Source organism: Bos javanicus, chromosome X, assembly GCF_032452875.1.
Source record: "Bos javanicus breed banteng chromosome X, ARS-OSU_banteng_1.0, whole genome shotgun sequence".
Classification (NCBI taxonomy): Eukaryota; Metazoa; Chordata; class Mammalia; order Artiodactyla; family Bovidae; genus Bos; species Bos javanicus.
In genome coordinates, this window is record NC_083897.1 from 128,432,986 (window position 1) to 128,454,682 (window position 21,697).

The 21,697-nt window shown below is 42.2% G+C and overlaps 1 protein-coding gene across 1 annotated transcript in view; it reads left to right on the forward strand.

Annotated features, from left to right (window-relative positions):
* The window catches only part of SMPX (small muscle protein X-linked), a 53,510-nt gene that overhangs the window by 17,926 nt on the left and 13,887 nt on the right, over positions 1–21,697 (forward strand). Inside the window, exon 4 of the mRNA XM_061407921.1 lies at positions 4,059–4,207. Coding sequence (XP_061263905.1) covers positions 4,059–4,193 — 135 coding nt within the window. The 3' untranslated portion in view covers positions 4,194–4,207. The remainder of the gene's footprint in view (positions 1–4,058; positions 4,208–21,697) is intronic.

A 21,697-nucleotide genomic window follows, 5' to 3' on the forward strand; every position in this document is an offset into this window, starting at 1 on the left:
TCTTAAGAAGCTGGGCTGGTCTTTTGCCTAAAACAATGCAGTTGCTTGATTAAAGTGATTTGAAGGATACTGACAAGCCCCTACTCTGTCTCCCAAATCTTACTTTTGACTCAAATTCCATCATTATCAAGCCACAAAATAGCACATTGGGATTTTCTGTTCATTATTTCCCAATGCAAACACACTATTGAATTCTGGTCTCACTACTTCCTAGCTGTGAGGCCATGGGCAAGTTTCTTGCCCCTCCCCCCAGTTTTGTTCCTCAGTTTCCTCAACTGCAGAGCAGGGATAATAATGGTTGTGGATTGAAGATTGATGTGAGGATTGAATGTGTTAGTAGTGTGCTTGCTGTTATTTTTCAGTCTTCAGTGGTTGAGCATAATGAGCATATCAGGCTGTACTGTTGTACAAAAGAGAATTTAGGGGAAAACTCAGGGCACTTGGCAGTAAAAAGGAAGAGGAAGGTGAGATAGCTGGAAAATGGTTAATCATTTTGTTCAATTTTACAAATACTCTGTCACCCCCAAAAGGGACATTTCTGTTTGACAATAGCCATTCCTGAAACTGGGACTGGCCTGGGGGTTGATAAGCTGTCTCTTAAGTTTTATCTAAAACCAAAGAGTGTCCTCCATGTTCTTTCTCAATTCAAATATCTACTTAAAAAAGAAAAGAGAGCATACTCAGCCAAATGGCACCATCTGGACCCTGCTTGTTCATGCCTTAATGTATTATAATTCTTATGATAACAAATTCATAGAAAAAAATGGAATCTGATTCGCATTATCTTTTAAAAGATGAGAGAAGATTCAACTAAGAGTATGTACCACCACTAACCCCTTCCTGAGTCAATGTCTTAAAACCTACTTCTTAAATATATCCACTTATAACTTTCCATTATTTGTGACCCTACCAAATCAAGAGCTAAAAGTTTTACCTTGATAAATAAAAATCACAGTGCACTGAGGTTTTAATAAATTTCCAGGAAAATGCCTAATGTCCAATATTTTCATCCTTTAACTGTGTATGTTCACACAATAAATCTTTGCACACAGACACATAACTGCACACATCGGCTTTAGGTGTTAATTGTGGTAATATAGCACATTTTGAAATTATAAAGTGACTGTGACTTATCCGGGAACTTAACAGAAGGAATTAGAAATATTTTTTCTCCTTCATGTTTCTGTATTAAGCTCTATCCACCTAACAACCATGGGAATGTTTATAAGTGAGGAAACATTTTTCATCTCACCACTACACATATATTTTCTAAAAAGAACACCTTACAGCCTTGCTAAAAATTTCTTTTCAAAAGCCTAATGAACACGGTTTCAGAATACCTTGTCCTCTAGGTGGAGCTTTAACAGTTTTACCTACTGCTTCTAAATCTGCATTTATAAATGATGAATGTGTGCAAAGGATGCAAAGAAGCTGAGCCTATGGCTCTGTACAATGACTCAGGGAAACAACATTCTGTGGGTATTTACAAAGGTAGAGTTGACATTGCATGACTCTCATTTCGTGTGGGTGACATGTTAGCTATTTCATTAGCACTGTGCCAGAATCTAAGAAAATGACCAGAGGAAAAACCACTAGCCTATAGGAGAAGACAAGCACCTCACTATTTTATATTTCTATTCAGCCCTTTAAATAAACAATTTAAAAGCGTTTCTGTACATGCACCACGTAAGTGGTTGAAGTCTGGGAAACTTTCTTCCCTTTCCCTTTAGGGTTCAGACAACTCGAGAACTAGATGTAGGAGCCCGATGGGGGCTAAAGCACAGCCTGGGCTTTACTACCCGAGTTACAGGACTGGCTGGCACACGTACAGGACTGGCTGGCACACGTACGGCACAGGGCTTGAACCTGAGACAAGCGTGCTCTTTCTTATTCTTTTTCCCATAACTGAACCGGTTCACTCAGTTGCTGGCCCAGCAGGTGGAGCTCTGCCAGTCTCAGAGAGCCTATGTTAGTCTGGGCCTCCAAGAAGCAGACCCAAAGAGGAGATTCGACGGGCAAAGTATTTACTGGGGAAAACACCTGTCAGGAAACATGAGACCGTGATGCAGATGAAGGATCATGGAGCGGAGAGTGGGGCTGAAGTGACCTAGACAACAGTACTGTTCTCAGGAAAATTCTCGAGTCCTTCCCAGAGGAGGCCCAGGTCTCCCAGAAGCAAGCCCGCCTTCAGATCCTATGACGCTCAGCCATTGGCCACGAGCAGCCGTGGGAAGTGTGACCTCAGCATGGTGATGGGCAGATCTCAGGGCAAAGCAGCTGGGGCTGTCATTCAATTATCCTCCCTGCAGGAAACTGATCCGAGAGGCGTGCTCTTGTGGCTGCCACAGAGATCAAATGTTCCTCCAGCACCTCCAGTCCAGGGCCCCGGAGACTAGGCACCTCACCGCTAGCAAATAGGAGGAAGGAGCTATCCAGCAACCATCTGCACTACTTCGTTGGGGTCCTAGGAGTCACGAACAGCAATGGATCTTACTGTTTTACAGCCCCTGTAAATCTGTGTGTTTGGTGTATGTACACACAGGCATAGATTTGTCACTATGGGAAATTTTCAGGATTAATCAGCAAAACAGCTATCCACAAGTGTGCTTGTGCGCTTCTGTACCAGTAACTGGTGAAAGTCGCTCTGTAGTGTCCGACTCTTCACGATCCCATGGACTATACAGTCCATGGAATTCTCTAGGCCAGAATACTGGAGTGGGTAGCTTTTCCCTTCTCCAGGGGATCTTCCCAATCGAGGAATCGAACCCAGGTCTCCCACATTGCAGGCTGATTCTTTACCAGCTGAGCCACAAGGGAAGCCCAAGAATACTGGAGTGGGTAGCCTATCCCTTCGCCAGCGGATCTTCCCGACCCAGGAATCGAACTGGGGTCTCCTGCATTGCTGGCGGATTCTTTACTAACTGAGCTATCAGGGAAGCCCCTACCAGTAGTTGGAGGAGCCACCAAAACAAGTATAGAATGTGCTCCTGCTCTAAAGCCACAACAGAAAAACAGAAAACGTAAAATACTTTCCAAAGTAGGAGGGGCGAGCCCTCCTCTGCCGCTGCATCCTCTCCCATCCAGATATAAAGAGGCTTTGTTTATGTCAGTTTGTTTCTGTACCCCAGAAACATCATTGGAACAAAGGCTGGCAGCCAATATGCCCCAAACGAAAGAACAGAAAACTCCTGGACCAAGTCATTGTTAGAGGTGGCTACATTGTTAGAGGTCTACAAACTCTGCCTTTAAGGCATCTTATGATATTATGATGTGTGTGTGTGTATGTGTGTGTTTGTGTGTGTGTGTGGGCGTGCGTGACTGCATGCTCAGTGGCTCGGTTGTATCTGACTCTTTGCGACCCTATGGATTGTAGCCCACCAGGCTCCTCTATCCATGAGATTCTCCAGGCAAGAATTCCGGAGTGGGTTGCCATTTCCTCTTCCAGGGGATCTTCCTGACCCAGTGATTGAACCTGAGTCTATTGTGTCTCCTGCACTGGCAGGTGGATTCTTTGTTGTTGACAGTTGCTCAGTCATGTCTGACTCTTCGTGACCCCATGGACTGCAGCACACCAGGCTTCCCTGTCCCTCAGCATCTCCCAGAGTTTGCCCAAGTTCATGTACATTGAATTGGTGATGCCATCCAACCATCTCATCCTCTGTCACCCTCTTCTCCCTCTGCCTTCAATTTTCCCCAGCAAGGTGGTTTCTTTCCCACTAGATTAAATTTGGTTTTGTAAGACACTTCTCTTGAAAACATAAATCCTTTTCACTAGTGCTAATTTTTATGAATTATCAGACACTGTATCAGACACAGTACTCTTGTGTTTTCTAAGTCATGGGGAAATTACTTGTGTTTTTCTTCCAGCTTTATTCCTCCATAAATTGCACGAGATCTTCCTGAAACTCTGAGGGGATCACAACAGCACAAGAAGAAGTCAGTCTGCTAGAATTACACTGATGTTATTTTTGCTTTTTTTCGGCTTCATGTCCATGACCCAAAGAGACCATATGTCTTTTTCAGTGAGCTAAATTTTTCTCTTTTTATTTTTTCTTTAGGGTGCTCCTCCCACTTCGGACGAGGAGAAGAAGCCAATTCCAGGAGCTAAGAAACTTCCAGGACCTGCAGTCAACCTATCGGAGATCCAGAACATTAAAAGTGAACTGAAGTATGTCCCCAAAGCTGAACAGTAGTTGGAAGAAAAAAGGTGAGTGAAAAACTATTTCCTTTGTATCAAAAAGACCACTATAAAAATGGTTTATGAAACCCTTCCACAGAAGAAGCCTGGAATTCCAGAAGTGTTTACTAAGTATTGGCGCTCTCACGTTAGACCAGAGCTTCTGGCACAAAGGTTTTCCAGTATGTAAACAAAGCTTTGGGGCCTGTCTTATTCCCAGACCAGTCAGATGGCCACTGAGGATGTTGGCCTGCCTTCCCCTTCCTAGTCACCTTCTTAGTGAGACAGTCCCACACATGACAATGGCCACGCTACTTGTGTCACACTGATGCGGACTTACCAGGGCATTTACAAGTAACTTCGGCTGATAAGGTTCCTTTATAGTGGAGAGAGAGGAGCTGTTTCAAGTCAAAAGAACAGAACAGTATCCAGTGTTTTGAGCATAGTTATATGAAAGAATAAAGAAGTGAGAACAAAACACAATAGATTCTATGACCATAGAGTGAATCCAGGAACCTGGATGAGGAGAAAGTGACAGAAGCAGGAACTGATCTGAAGCCATACACACTCGGTATCCGTTACGCCAGGATGAGATGAACTGATGACTGTGTGTCATTGTACTCAGTACTGCTTGCGTTGCCAAGCTGAGATGAAATATTCCAGTATGTCTGGGATGAGGCAGCAGAAGTTTCTTGTGAGAAAGCCCCCAGAAGTGAAATGAACTTTTGGTAATATTTATTATCATCACCCAACTAAGGCTGTTCAGTTAGACACATGAATTTTTAATGCAAACTTTAAAGGGTTTTTGCTTTTATGAAATTCTTATTGACCTAAATTTAACCCCAGTTCCAGTTGCAGAAGAATTTGGTTTTGAAGATTCAAAGGAATGTGTTTTAAAATTAGTTCAGAGAGGATCCTGTGGTGTTATTCAGCAGTGAGATTGATTCTGTAGACTTGAATCTGTGGTTATGGTAATGGAGAACAATAGCAACTCAATAAAATACCAAAATGGTACCACAATAGCCAGAATACATTTTTTGTTACTTCATTATCTCAGAGAAGACCTTAATGATTCTTCCCTCCTGAAAAAATTCTAATAATGCAAAATCACTCAGAGAAGCCCATTTGTCCTTACTCTACAGGGGTAGAGTAAAACTTAAATTGTCCAGGTAGTTGATCTGAACTCCTGATGAAGACAGTCACTGTTTTGAGCCAAGGAGTGATCTTTATTTTTGTAGGAGAGGTAGTAAGCTGTTTTGATTTTGATGCATCAATTCTTCTGCAAATCTGTCAGATTTTGAGACTTCCATGGCCATGGTTTATGGTCACGGTTTACGGTCACAGAGGGAGAGGATTTCTTAACATTGATTGATTAGCTGGAATCATAAACAGTAAATACCCTGGACCAGCCATCATCTAGCTCCTCGCTGGTTGGATTTGATTTCCTCCTTTTTGGGCCACCCATTCATCACCTACCCTGTGTATTATTGTTCAGTGATTTAATCAAACAGGTCATTGTCTTAAAACTGAGTAACTCCACAGTACCAAACTATGAGGGCTTCCTAGGTGGCTCAGTGGTAAAGAATCTGCCTACCACTGCAGGAGAGAAGCGTTTGATCATTGGGTCTGGAAGATTCCCTGGAGAAGGAAATGGCAACCCACACTAGTATTCTTGCCTGGGAAATCCCATGGACAGACGAGCCTGGTATGCTACAGTCCATGGGGTCGCAAAGAGTTGGACACGACTGAGTGACTAAAACAACAACAGCCAAGCTATGAAAACCACAAGGCTCAAAGTCTAGGGTATAACTATTATAATACTCTAGACATAAGATAGAGGAGCACCTCCTTCTAGCTAAGATCAGCACTTCTTTTAGTGAGATTTCAGACTCGTTCCATGTCCTGTGTCATGGCTAGAATTATTCATGAATATAGATAAAAAACACTTTGGATAAGAATCATAAAGGCCAGTGACTAGCCATTTAGAGATCAACACAAAGAAATAGAGGAAAACAACAGAATGGGAAAGACTAGAGATCTCTTCAAGAAAATCAGAGATACCAAGGGAACATTTCATGCAAAGATGGGCTCAATAAAGGACAGAAATGGTATGGACCTAACAGAAGCAGAAGATATTAAGAAGAGGTGGCAAGAATACACAGAAGAACTGCACTAAAAAGAGCTTCATGACCCAGATAATCACGATGGTGTGATCACTCACCTAGAGCCAGACATCCTGGAATGTGAAGTCAGGTGGGCCTTAGAAAGCATCACTACGAACAAAGCTAGTGGAGGTGATGGAATTCCAGTTGAGCTATTTCAAATCCTGAAAGATGATGCTGTGAAAGTGCTGCACTCAATATGCCAGCAAATTTGGAAAACTCAGCAGTGGCCACAGGACTGGAAAAGGTCAGTTTTCATTCCAATCCCAAAGAAAGGCAATGCCAAAGAATGCTCAAACTACCACACAGTTGTACTCATCTCACACGCTAGCAAAGTAATGCTCAAAATTCTCAAGCCAGGCTTCAGCAATACATGAACCGTGAACTTCCTGATGTTCAAGCTGGTTTTAGAAAAGGCAGAGGAACCAGAGATCAAATTGCCAACATCCGCTGGATCAAGGAAAAAGCAAGAGAGTTACAGAAAAACATCTATTTCTGCTTTATTGACTATGCCAAAGCCTTTGACTGTGTGGATCGCAATAAACTGTGGAAAATTCTTCAAGAGATGGGAATACCAGACCACCTGACCTGCCTCCTGAGAAACCTGTATGCAGGTCAGGAAGCAACAGTTAGAACTGGACATGGAACAACAGACTGGTTCCAAATAGGAAAAGGAGTACGTCAAGGCTGTATATTGTCACCCTGTTTATTTAACTTATATGCAGAGTACATCATGAGAAACGCTGGGCTGGAAGAAGCACAAGCTGGAGTCAAGATTGTTGGGAGAAATATCAATAACCTCAGATATGCAGATGACACCACCCTTATTGCAGAAAGTGAAGAGGAACTAAAAAGCCTCTTGATGAAAGTGAAAGTGGAGAGTGAAAGAGTTGGCTTAAAGCTCAACATTCAGAAAACGAAGATCATGGCATCTGGTCCCATCACTTCATGGGAAATAGATGGGGAAACAGTGGAAACAGTGTCAGACTTTATTTTTCTGGGCTCCAAAATCACTGCAGATGGTGACTGCAGCCATGAAATTAAAAGACGCTTACTCCTTGGAAGGAAAGTTATGTCCAACCTAGACAGCATATTCAAAAGCAGAGACATTACTTTGCCAACAAAGGTTCGTCTAGTCAAGGCTATGGTTTTTCCTGTGGTTATGTATGGATTTGAGAGTTGGACTGTGAAGAAAACTGAGTGCCAAAGAATTGATGCTTTTGAACTGTGGTGTTGGAGAAGACTCTTGAGAGTCCCTTGGACTGCAAGGAGATCCAACCAGTCCATTCTGAAGGAGATCAGCCCTGGGATTTCTTTGGAAGGAATGATGCTAAAGCTGAAACTCCAGTACTTTGGCCACCTCATGCGAAGAGTTGACTCATTGGAAAAGACTCTGATACTGGGAGGGATTGTGGGCAGGAGGAGAAGGGGACGACAGAGGAAGAGATGGCTGGATGGCATCACTGACTCGATGGACGTGAGTCTGAGTGAACTCCGGGAGTTGGTGACGGGCAGGGAGGCCTGGCGTGCTGCAATTCATGGGGTCGCAAAGAGTTGGACACAACTGAGTGACTGAACTGAACTGAACTGAACTGAATCACAGCTTATGGCAAAGGACTTAGCCTTTAACCTCCTCAGAAACCAGAACCAGGCAACAAAGGGACAGCACATACTGAGTCAAGTCCACGAAAGACAGGAGAATCCCAAATGGGGCCCTAAGCCACGCTGGGGCAGGGGAAGGCAGGTATTCATTCCTGTATCTCTCAGGAGTCTCCTGGCTGCTATTCAAAGTGGCCAGAGGGTGATTTAAGCAAGCCTAGGAGTTAGATGAAGAGAAAGGAGCAGCAGCAATGCCTGAAAACCAAGGGCCCTCTTATGCTCACATACCTACTTGTTTGTTGCATGATCAGGAATCTCCAACCCCACGTCCCCTGTCAAAAGCCACTGTTAGCCTGTCTGTAGCTGAAGCAGATGCCACTTCAGAGTTCACGAATAGGGGTCTGGAAACCTGGAGGATTGCTAAGGGCTGTTGTCCAATAGACTCTGTGTCCACTTCTGCTCCCTCCCAACCCTCAGATCAGACCACAGGAGCCCAGTAAAGAACCTCTGTAACTAGCTTCTGTACTGTGGGCACTTCATTCTGCTCTACAAGATGAATAAATGTCAAACTTGGTCAGTGCTCTCAGGATACTTTTATTTTAATGGAAACATAAATACAAAATACTTCAAAAGATAGGTAACATTCAAGAATTAGATAGCCTCTCAGTGATTCAAGATATCCTGTGGCTTTATGACCCCCTATGACTAGTAGTCAGTAGAATAAAGTGAGGTTATGACTCACGAGAGGGGGAGACTCACAATGATTTGGCATCAGGGACAACTTCAAGGAGGTGGTAGGAATGGAATGATTTAAACAGAGGCTCAGAGATAATTTCTGAGTGTAGGGGTTGTCCAGAGCATCATTAGCGGACCAGCCTGCTGAGACCAAAGAGTTCTTCTAGGGCAATACTTCTTAGACTTTCAGGGCAGAGCAAAACAAGATCCTACAGCCCACCCACATCATCTCTTCTCTTTTTCCAGCAGTTAAAGAACTCAGTGATAACAAAGAATTAGAGAGGAACAAAATAAGTATCAAAGTAGTGGCAATGTAGCAATTAGGAGAAGAATGATTAACAAAGATAAACCCTAAGAAGAGTTCTACAATTATGTTAATGAACACAAAGATAGCAGCAATTGAAAGCCCTGGGAGCCATGAAGCACTAGAAAGAAATTGTCCTTCTGAAGTGGCAGGAACTCCTCCTCTCTGTGTTGGACATTGCAGCGTGGCCATGTGGTGTGTGACAGCCAGATCTGATGACAGCAGACAAAACCAGGGATTTAGAAAAATGCAAAATTTTAGTGATTCTTAATAACCCACTTAGCTTTTGGCCATGCATTTTCCTGACCCAGGGATAGAACCCCGGTCTCCCGCACTGCAGGCAGACTCTTTACCATCTGAGCCACCATGGAAGTTGGCCTGAACTGAGGGAAGCACTTGCATTTGGGAATCAGAGAGTCTTTTAAAGTCACCCAGCGGGCATTGGACCATACTTTAAGCAACATTGCTGTAGGGCAGTAAGTGAGAGTGAATTGGAATGATCCAGCCCCATGGTGTCAAGTTAGTCTCTATCCTGTACCCAATATTGACCAACCAGCCTTGATTCTAGAGTTTGTAGTTTTGAAAAGAGCCATTATCATGTGCCCTATTGGGGAGGCATGCCTTCTCCATCAAGTACTTTGTGGCAACTCTGGCATCACCTGTTTATGCTGTCACAATGCTTATCAGACTATTCATTTTATTTTTTTAATCTTCTTATTATGCTAGGATATAGCTTTTCAAAGGCCGGGGCCCACTGGATACATCTTGAGCATACATGCCTCATTACTGGTGCCCTGACCACAGCAAGTCCGTAGAAATGTGTTCTTACAGACTTTCCAGGTCCATGCACTCTCTGGGAGATTACTACTTAAAAGCAAGACTAGCTTTTCTGTCAAGGACTGAAGGTAACATTGTTGGCCACAATCAGTAAAGGTATCAGAAATTTGACTTTAATTTATTGATTATAATTTTATTCCTCTGGGAAACTGAAAACAATTAGGAAAAATGTCAAGATTGGCTCATTTTCCTCAAAGGGGGAGAAAAATATGTAAATCCAGAAGAAAATCATTTAATTTTCAAGAGTTCTTTGGATTTATTTTTCAAAGAACATCTATGTCCAGATAAGACATATTCACCAACCAGTCATCCGGAAAGATGCCATCTCTGCTCGAGGAGAACATAAGGCGTTCATTACTCCTAAATGTTAAGCACTACATACCACAGTTATTCTTGCTGATTCAAAGGCCCATTCTGAGAATGTTGGCAGAAGGGCAAATTGATGTACTCAGACACTTGATGAAGTATGTTTATCACTTAACAACAGACCCACAAAATACGTGAAACAAAAACTAACAGAATTGAAGGGAGAAACAGACAACTGAACAGTAACAGCAGGCAACTTCAGTACTCCACTTTCAACAATGGATAGAACAACTAGACAGAAGATCAACAAGGAAATTGTCTCAGGAAATTTGTTTGGGCTGGTATATAAGAAGACCATAGACTGGGTGCTTTATAAACAAGAGAAATTCATTTCTCACAGTTCTAGAGAGTGGGAAGTCCAAGATCAAGGCACTAGCAGATTTGGTATCTGGTGAGAACCTGCTTTCTGTTTCATAGATGGCCACCTCCCTGCGTTCTCACACAGCTGAAGGGGCAAGGAAGCTTTCTGTGGTTTCTTTCATAAGGGTGCTAATTCCATTCATGAGGGCTCCACCCTCATGACTTTTTCACCTCCCAAAGTTCCCACCTCCTAATATCATACAGTGGATTACTCTTCAAAATATGAATTTGGGGCAAGAGGACACAGACATTCAGTCTATAGCAGAAACAGAAAATGTGAGTAATGCTGTAAACTAACTAGGGAAACACTCCCCTCAACAACATCAGAGTACATATTCTTCTTAGGCACACATGTGACATAATGTCCAAGACTTGTTTCATGTTAGGCCTTAAAACAACTCTTAATAAATTTGAAAGGACTGAGATCATGGCAAATATGTTCTCAGACTACAGTGGAATGAAATTAGAAGTCAATAACAGAAGGAAATTTGGGACATTCACAAGGTGTACAACTTAAACAACATACTCTTAAATAACCAATGAGTCAAAGAAGAAATCACAAGAGAAATTAGAAAACACTTTGAGACAGTTGAAAATGAAAATAACAGACACCAAACTGTGGCATGCAGCAAAAGCAGTGTTTAGAGGAAATTAATAGCTGTTCAGATCAGTTCAGTCACTCAGTCGTGTCCGACTCTTTGCAACCCCATGAACCGCAGCACGCCAGGCCTCCCTGTCCATCACCAACTCCCGGAGTTTACCCAAACTCATGTCCATTGAGTCGGTGATGCCATCTAACCATCTTATCCTCTGTCATCCCCTTCTCCTCTTGCCTTCAATCTTTCCCAACATCAGGGTCTTTTCAAATGAGTCAGCTCTTCGCATCAGAGCTATTACATTTAATAGCTTTAAAGATCTATATTAAGAAAAGAGCAAAGATCTGAAATTAATGACCAGCCAGTAAAATCAATACTAGCAGCTCCATATTTGGGAACCATGCCCTTTATCATCTTAGAGTAAGCTTACCCCATTTCTACATAAATGGCAGATGATTCAACTGATGTCTGAATGGATATATCAGCCATTTCAAATGATAAAATGTAATACGTTTAAAAAATCTATTTGTATAAACACTGTCACAACATAATAGATGCTTGGAAATAAAAGTACTCACCTATAAAATTATCATTCAGTATAGTACTCACGTTGATATCTTCCCTTCCAGTTTTCCCCCTGGGTTTACATAGGAGAAGCAATATAACTAAAGCTGCTAACAATATGGGATTTGCAGTAACTACCTTCTACCTTTGCAACTTTGAGCTCTGTGTCTCTATTTTCCTGGTTTCATAAAAAGCAGAAAATGGCATCTTCCTCATAGGGTTTAGGATTAGGGAGACATGAAGGATTAGGAAGATGTATTTTAAAAAGCATATCTAGGCACAGCAACTGGGATGGGGTAATTATACACAAATGGGAACTACTTTTCCTTCATTTTTTTTTCTCAAATAGCATCATTCATAGCACATGTATGGTTTTGAATCTTTTTCCACTTCACATTTTCTCATAAGAATGTTTTTCCAGTTTTACTGAGAAAAAATTGACATACATCACTGGCCAAGTTTAAGGCATACAGCTTGATGGTTTGATTTACATATATTGCAAAATGACTATAGAAATAGGCTCAGCTCACATTATCTCATACAGATATAATGAAAAGAAAGAAGACAAGAACAAAAGATAAACATTTTTTTCTCCTTGTGATGAGACCTCACAATTTACTCTCTTAACAACTTTCCTAAATACCATACAGCACTGTTAATTATCGTTATCATGTTGTACGTTGTATCTCTAGTATTTACTGGGTTTGCCAAAAAGGTTGTCTGGGTTTTTTCATAAGATGTTACAGAAAAATCCGAATGAAAATTTTGGCCAGCCCAATATTTATCTTATAGCTGATAATTTGTACCTTTGGCCACCTTCCTCTAATTATTCTTCCCACCTTCTGCCTCTGGTAACAACATGTCTGACCTCTTTTTCTATGAGAGTGTATGTTTTAGGTTCTACATATAAGTGAGATTGTATAGTATCTATCTTTCTCTATCATAAAAATGTTTTATGCTGCTTGTAGCTTTTGGAATTAAGAGGATTTATTTTTCATAGTCTGACTTAATCATGTTTTCATAACCTTTTCCCTCTGCCAGAAGACAGAGGACTGATTTATTGTTTTACATAGAATGAAACTTAAAACAAAAACAAAAAACAAATCTAACAACTTCTCCAAATGTCTTCTCTGTGGTTTGCCTGAAATTTTTTGTCCTCAATTTTGACATGTTCCCTGCTTTGACCCAATTACAGATGCTCTATTCACTTTGTTTGAAGAAAATGGTTTTATGCTGAGATTTTTCACTCTCTAGTGGAGCCACATTTCTTTTGATTTGTGATGCTCTTTTTTTTTTCCTGCTCCCCAATTGCTGAGGATAAAGATGAGTTTGCAATGGTTTCGAACTGCAAGGTTTTATTCATTTGTTAACCTCCCTGGTAAAGCTTTTGTTCTAGGCCCTGGTTACAGCCTGTGTGGGTGTAAAGTACTCTTGAAGGTGAATGTGAGGAGCCTTTGAGCTGATGGTGACAGTTGCTTTAAGAGCCTCTCTACAGCAAACACACAGAAGCTATCTGGATGGTTTCTATTAAAACAGAGATCTGGAAGACCTAATGTGTGGATTCTCTGGAGGGATTTGGAATTGGTGAAAGCAGATCTGAGCCCTGAGAAGGGCATATCTGCTCTGGCCAGCTCACTAGAAGGCAGAGGTGACTCAGGATGTAGACGCTTGTAATCTGGGATGTAGATTTCCTTGGGCTAAAGGATGGTTACCACTGGCACTTGCCCTACTCCCAGTGCAACGGAACTCATTACTCTCTCTCCAGTGGTTCTGAGGATAGAGGGCAGTGTCTAGAGATAGTAATCGGTCACAACTTCAGAGAGGTATGGGCTGCCACTGGGGGACACGCCAGGGATGTTGGTCAATGTCCCACAATGCTCAGGACAGTCCCGCTCCCCAACAAAGAATTATCCAATCTTAAACGTTAGTTGTGCTGAGTGTAAGTAACTCTGATTGATCTACCTCAAAGACTGACATCAGGACCATCTTGCAAACATTCTTTTCCAAGCAGTCAATGCAATGCATTTTACAGAAATGAAAACATTAATAAAAAGAGAATAGTAATTAATGGCCCAATATTTATAATCAATTCATATTGATCAGAGACTTAGGAATCAAGCACTCTTAAATATTCTTTTGTTAATTGATAAACTAAGTATATTTATGGTATACATGGCATATTCCTGAATTACAGTATTTGGCCTTAAACATGACCAGTTTGGGTAGGTTACTTTTTCCTCTCAGATGTATCAGAAAGTAGTAGGTTATCTCAGTAGCTCATCAAGTCTTTTAAAATATGAATGTTAGGCATTAAGCATTAGTAATCATCAGCACTAATATCAATGTCATCATTTTTATTGTCATCATTACATTTATTATATACTTGTGATATGCCTGACACTGTGTCCTGTACTTCACATACATTATTTCATTTACTCCTTGTGCTGACTATACAGAGTATATGCTGTGATGCCCGTTTCATTTATGTGGGGGGAAGAAGGCTGTGATAGTTTGCCTAACTTGACCAAAGTCATACAGCTTGTAAGTCACAGAGGTCAGATATTACACTCCATAGCCAGTTCTTTTAATCACTAGCACCCACTGCATTCTTTAAAAATGTTCTTTTAGTTATAGTCTTCTGGGTTTTGCCAATATTTCACTGTGTTAGCTTGCAGGAAAAACAAGCAAAGGCTTAAAAAGGCTGCAGAAACTGTCATCTACACAAAGAGGTGACATCACAACTTTGACATGTTGGTTTATTTATTCATTCATTTGTTTGCTTGTTCATCCATCCATTCATGCATGCATTCAGTCAGTCAACAAGCATTTATTGAGCATAAAGCCTGCACCAGGCTCTGAGGATACCAGCTCTGGGGATTCAAATACGGATCAGGGAGTCTAGCCGGGGTCAGGTGAATGGGCAGAATACTGCCTAGAAGCATGAATCATTTGCTCTCTTTAAGGGTCATGGAAAACAGGAAGGGTTCCTTAATGTCTGTAAATATCAGAGCAAGCATGAGAGAAAGGCCAAGGAGGTGAAAGGCAAGGAAGGAAGGAGGGGAGGAAGAAGGAGAGGGGCGGTAGGGGCCGAGCCTGGGAGGCTGTGGCCCTGGCCTGGTGCTGACAAAGCTGCGGCTGGTCCGAGGAAGGCCAGGCCTCTGCAGAGCCCGCCTTTGCTCCTGGGCTGAGCAAGGGCTTGGCAGGATCTGTGTGTCATCAAGAGGCAGTCTCCTACCCATGAGGCCTTTTCTCTTTCATTCCTTCTCATGCTGTGTGCAGCCCACGCAGAAAACTGGGGAAGTGAATTCCGGGCTGTCTCAGCAGGCTCTGCTGCATCGTGACAACGCTGCTCGCTCTAACTCCCCCGACACATTGTGGCATTTGAGGAGGAGAAGGAGTCACACGAGACCTGCACATTTAACTTGTACTTCGCTCCACCTCTCCCTGCCCGGGGACTGATCAGTCCACACCCTCTGGTTTAGGGCTTTATGTGTAGGGTGAGGTGGTGGCTGCTTTAATCCCAGGCAGGTCAGGCAATTGGCTTCTCACCGAGGGACATTTCTATTAAGCTGCAGACAGATTGGAGTCGCTTTTGACCAGGCAGGTGGCACAAAGGCAGCTCAGAACAATTTCATCTTGACTGCTGGGAAAACAGGAGAAAGCAAGCCTGTCTTATCACCCAGAAGTCACTGGAAGCCTCTAGAAAGGACAGTGGCACTTCTTTCCACCCCAGAAGACCTGCCGTGAGTGTCAGAGGCACAACTGAATCCTGAACACATAATATACATTTTTCTGCCTTGCTTTTGCCTGACCCCTGATTTTAGATACAAGTGATAGGAATCATGGCTGCCCTTTCGTTCCAGAGGCAACAGATCCTGAAACCTTACCAAACAGGGTTATTCAATTCTGCATGTTCAAACATCCATTTATTCAGAATAGATTGAAGTTGATTTTCATTTCTGAATCATCTATATATGGGTTACCTGGAATTTACTTTAGCCAAATTAACCTTTTTCTTCATAAAGCAAGTTAATACCATGAGCTGGATTTGAATGGGAGGGAAGGATTAAAGGACTGGAATGAATTCACTCCTTTAGTAAGTGAACATCTGAGCATCTACTATATGCCAGGCACTGTGACACTAATGGTAGGTGATGCAAGACAGTGTCCCCTGAGAGACTCCCAGTCTAGTTGGGGACGAATGTAAAAGTGGACTTTAGCACATAATGGCTGCAGCAGGAAGAAAGAAACAAGTCGTGGCCTTTGAATACAAGTGACAGAGATTCCAGACAGGATGTTAGAAAACAGATATTCTATTGAAAGGAGGTTGAAGAGCAGATGCTTTAGAGGTGCTGCAGGCACAGGTTCATGCCCTGGCTTTGCTATTCTCTTGGTCTGTGATTTGGCTCATCATGGTTTCTTTTTCTGAAAAATGAGAGTAATACCTATCTCATGGGGGCAAGTTTTTTCACCATCCTAAAGGTCACTGAGCAATGTTTGGAGACTTTTTTGGATGTCACAATACAGGGTGGGTGCCATTGCCATCTAGTCGGTAGGGACCAGGGATGCCACCAAACATCCCCCCACAAGAAACTTCAGGAGTGTCGAGGCTGAGAGACACCAAGGTGCATACATAGTGTGTACACAGTAACAGCTATTATTATGATAGTATGCTACCATGAGAGGGAACTTAAGACACTGAGCACTGGACGTGCTGGATAGAGTGGGACACATTTGCGCTTCACTTCCGGCTGTGTCACGTAGTAAGTCTGTGACCTTGGGCAAGTTCCCGACCATTCCGAGCCACGTCTATAAATAGGAATGATTATCTCGATCATGAGAGGCAAACATAAAGAGAGTGAGTTGACTCAGATGGGGCACCGGGCACAAATCAGCATCCAGAAAACGTCATTCCCTTTTTTGTCCCCTCAAATTACCCATGCCCTTTGCTCCCCGTCCCTTTCTTCCAAGGCCAAGTGTCAGTTGGTTGGTTTTTACATGAAATTATCTCTAAAGAGGAGTTCTGCATATTTCCCCAGGGAATATGAAAAAGCTCACTGAAAAAGAAACCCCATTAATTGTTTGTGACTAATATGAGCTCACCGAGGCCCTTGTAAGCCCCTGGGAGGACTTGTGTCTCAGTGACCTCCTGAAATGATCTCTAATCTGCAAGTACCATCTTTCTCCAGAAGGAGGCACTGCAGTCCCATTTTTCAAAACCAGCAGCAGCTACTGTTTTCAAAGCCAGTAAAATTACCCACATTTTACTTGAGCACTTTCATTTGATTTTTGGAGACCTCAAGGGATTTCCACACCCTCCTTGGCCACTTTTTTTTTTAATTTTATTTTATTTTTAAACTTTACAATATTGTATTAGTTTTGCCAAATATCGAAATGAATCCGCCACAGGTATACCCGCGTTCCCCATCCTGAACCCTCCTCCCTCCTCCCTCCCCTACCCTCCCTCTGGGTCGTCCCAGTGCACCAGCCCCAAGCATCCAGTACCGTGCATCGAACCTGGACTGGCGACTCGTTTCATACATGATATTATACATGTTTCAATGCTATTCTCCCAAATCTCCCCACCCTCTCCCTCTCCCACAGAGTCCATAAGACTGATCTATACATCGGTGTCTCTTTTGCTGTCTCGTACACAGGGTTATTGTTACCATCTTTCTAAATTCCATATATATGCGTTAGTATACTGTATTGGTGTTTTTCTTTCTGGCTTACTTCACTCTGTATAATAGGTTCCAGTTTCATCCATCTCATTAGAACTGATTCAAACCAAATATGTCCAGTTTGCATTTCTGATCTTTCTCTGAAGAAAATCAGTTTAAGAAATATTTAGAGTCAACCTGCCATTCTCTTACTATCAAGGGAAAGGGAAACAATGCATTTCAGACACCATTTTACTGAGCATTTTGAATGGGCTTAATGGCCAAAAACAGGCATCTCATCTTTTTAGTAATCTTTTGTACACAGACTGTATACTATTGAAGTCTGGTCCAGAAACTAAAACAAGATCCATGTTGATCTAAACATCCAGAAGCAGCCCTGTGTCTTCTCTAGGACGTCCTCTCCTGGCTTATGCCCCATTCACATCCAGTCTCCTCCTCTAAGTATTCTCCAGGGGCGTTTTCTCCCTCTTTCTGATGATACTAAATTTGACAACTGAATCATTTCTGCTTTGCAACAAGAGTGAAACAGGTAGGCAGTCAGTACTAAATATAACTGCCACATAACATGGCAGTTTGGAGACTATGAAATGGCTACTTTAGGGGGTGTCAAGAACCAGGCAATGAGGAAATAAAGGCTCATTTGGAGTTTTATGGCAAGTTTTAAATCCCATGTTTTAACTGGAACCTACTTGCAGTAATAATATTAACAAGTTCTTGCACTTGATTTTTAAAAGTCCAGCCTACTTCTGTGTTTATTTTCTTCTGAGGCTCACAACAGTTCCATGAGACAGGCAGGACAGGAATTGAATTTGCAGTTCACTCTTATGTGACTTTCAGCTTCACTCAGGGTAGAAGACTGTGGGATGTATCATCAAGAGAGTTTGTTTTAAGACTAATTTTTGATTAAGTATAGTTAAGTCCATCTGTATCAATAGATGTAAGTGGGTAACTTAATCCTAGCTCTCTTTCTCTGCCAGTGAGAAAAGCTCTGGGTATAGGCAGAACCAACATCTGTCCTGTTCTGGTCCATTGCATGGGTTGAGATAGTACTTTTCATTTCAAATATATCAAAAAGGTAGGACCACCGTTCAGGGTGCAGCAGGTGCCGGGGGTGGGTGGGGTTAGTTACAACCCATGCAATGGGCCAGAACAGGACAGATGATGGTTTTGCCTATACCCAGAGGGACTTTTCTCACAGAGAAAAAGAGCTAGGATTAAGTTACCCACTTATATCTATAGATATATTTCAAAGGAAAAGCACTATCTCAATTTCCATCTCTGTTTACTGTTTTATTGCTGCCTAATTAAAAAAATACTGTATCATTTCTATATGTGTATATACACACACACACACACACACACACACACACAATGCACACACACATATTTGATTCTGGAATTTGAAAATCAGGTTGGGATGTCTTAATTTAAGAAAGACCAGGTGGCAAATAAATGGACCTGGGGAAAACTTCTCTTTAAGATACTCCCAGATCATCATCCTGAAGGTCAACTCTTCTGGAAAGCTCTCCATTGTCAGCAACAGCCAAGAAATGGCATCCGAGATCCCTTACAGGATTATATACAACATTCACTGCTGGTTATCTGTCAGGGGACAGACAGCCTGGGAGTCATTCTGAGCCAAATCCAATCCAATTAAGGGCCAATTATAGACCTGCTTCCATCGCCAGGACTAGGCTATACCACCAACTGAGCTGGTCTTAGAGCCCCTGGTTGGCAGGGAATCCCAGTGCACGGGAAGAGCACATGGCCTGGATAAGACAAAACAGCTGATAATGCCCAGAGACCAAAACAGATGGCATATGAAGCTGCATCAGAATGACCCCTGAGTCACCTCACCATCTCACTGCAACTCCATAACTAACTGCAGACTCTTGTTTTCTCCTGGGTGGTACCCTTCCTCACTAGGTGATGAAATCATAAAATGCCAAGAGGTGATGGGCAAGGCTTCAGTCCTGTACTCAGGGGCAACCTGCTGCAATCGTGCAATCTTGGCCACAGTGCTAACTAGAAATACAGTGCCTGGATACCCACATCACTGCTGACAACCTCACTGAACATGTAGGAGTTCAAATGCCAAGAAACTTGAGTTAGAAATTTGTGTTAGGTAAAAATAAAACTCTATTAAAAATCAAAACAACTGCAAATTTTGGCTGGCACTTCCAACCGACTGAGACAATTTCAGGTCCACATTCCAGCATCCACTAGTGTAGTTGTTTCTCCAGGCTGACTTTGTGTGTCTGATCTGCCAATCTGAGAAGCAAGCTCGTCTCTATATTTAACTGAGATCTTGAGGAGAGTGGGGACAAGGCAGCACCAAGGACAGCATCCTGTGGGCTATGGCTACAGAAACTCTTCAGTCTGGCCTAAAGCAGTGGTTCTCAAACTTTCTCAAACATCAGCACCATCTGGAGGGCTTCCTGAAACTTAGAATGCTGGGCCCCACCTCCAGACTTTCTGATTCTATAGGTCTGGGGTGGGCCTGAGAATTTGTATTTCTAACACGCTGGTGGTCTGGGGGCCACACTTTGAGAACCACTGACCTAGAGCCCTCAGTCTAGATTGTTTAGGTCTGGACATTCCAAATCCCCTAACTATTCCAGTATCTGGTCCACAGTTTTATAGCTAGTATCCAAAGGTATAGAAAGCAACTTGGCCACATTTCATTGCTGAAATTCAGATAACATGATGCGTTGATGAAGCAACAGTCATTAGTCCTTACAATAGTGCTTCCAAGGGTCAGGCACTGTCCCAAGTACTCTACCTCATAATTCTTAAATAAGTTACTATACATAAGAGCTGCATTTTACAGGTGAGAAAACCGAGGCACAGAGAAGCTACATAACTTGCCCAAGGTTGCACAGGATGCACTGTGTAAATTATGAGAGATAATCATAATATAATGCATGAGGAATAAGGCATCAACTTACCTACCAGTCACTTAATCTCACTGATACAATATTCATTTCTGTAACTGTTAAGTTTTAACCCTGATATAGTCCAAGGGTTGGCAAACCAGGGTCCAGGGAACAAATATAGCCCATTATCTGATTTTCAATTAAAACTTTTAATTAATTTTGAGATAATTTTATTTTATTTTTTTAAATTTTATTTTATTTTTAAACTTTACATAATTGTATTAGTTAATTTTGAGATAATTTTAGACTCGCATGCAGTTGTAACAAATAATACAGAGATCTCTGGATGCAGTGATTGGCAAGAAATAAGAGGAGTCACTTTTCCAATCTCTATAGAAATATTTCTAAGGAAGGCCTTGCCAAATTTCAGGTATATGCAGAGACCAAAAAGCCAGGTATGATCATCTTCATTCAAGCATACTGTTATGGATGTCCAGGCAGTGGGAATAAAACACAGAAGATGTTCTAAATTTGAACATCTTTCAAGTCCAATACAAAACAGGGCCAGGATCCCAGCTACCTGGCTGATTGATGGGCAGTTGTATAGCTTTTCTCAAATATTATGACATAAGAACTGAAGCCAGTTTCTGAACAACTGACTTATTTTTATTCTAGTTCCTTTAGTTTTGGGGTCAGGCAGCAGCAGGTTGCTGGGTACAGTTAGACCATCCTCAGTGCTGACTACACACTAGGATCACCTGGACTTGCCTGAGCCCCTCCCAAAAAATAAGGGAGGGTATGCTTCACAAGACCCCCAGCTGAGTCCAATGTGAAACTTGTGTCAGAGGGACTGGGTTAGAGAATGTTTCTCAGATCCTCCATGGACAAACCAAACTGAAATATTTCTTGTTTGGAAAAGTATCTCTTTCATTGAATGTGAAGATGGTTGCAATGAAAGTCTCTTAAATGTGGAAAACAGCCACACATTCTTTGAACGCCAGGCAGCATCTATATCCATTTATTCAGAGGGTGATCCCTGGTGAGCCACAACCTCTGTTTGGGATAGGACATGGGGAAGAGATACTGAAGTATCCAGACTACCACATGAGTTCAGAACAATAGCCATGTTGGGTTTAGAAGGGGCTGAAGATATGGTGGTTCCCACTAGTGAGTGTGCTATATGCCTTGTTAGTGTTGTGTGTCTATTCCAAGATACACAGAGTCATATCATCACAGGTAAGGGTGCCATCAATGTCTCTCAGTCTAACCAAGGTCCAGGCCGATATAAAGGGCCTGCTTTCCAGATATCTCCCACGCCCTGGAGAGTCACTTGAGTTTAACCATTAACTCAGCAACTTTGAACCCCTCTCCCAATTCATCTCAGACTAAAAACTGCTAGGGGTGCTGTTTCCTCCAGTTGCACCCTTTGGAATGACTCAT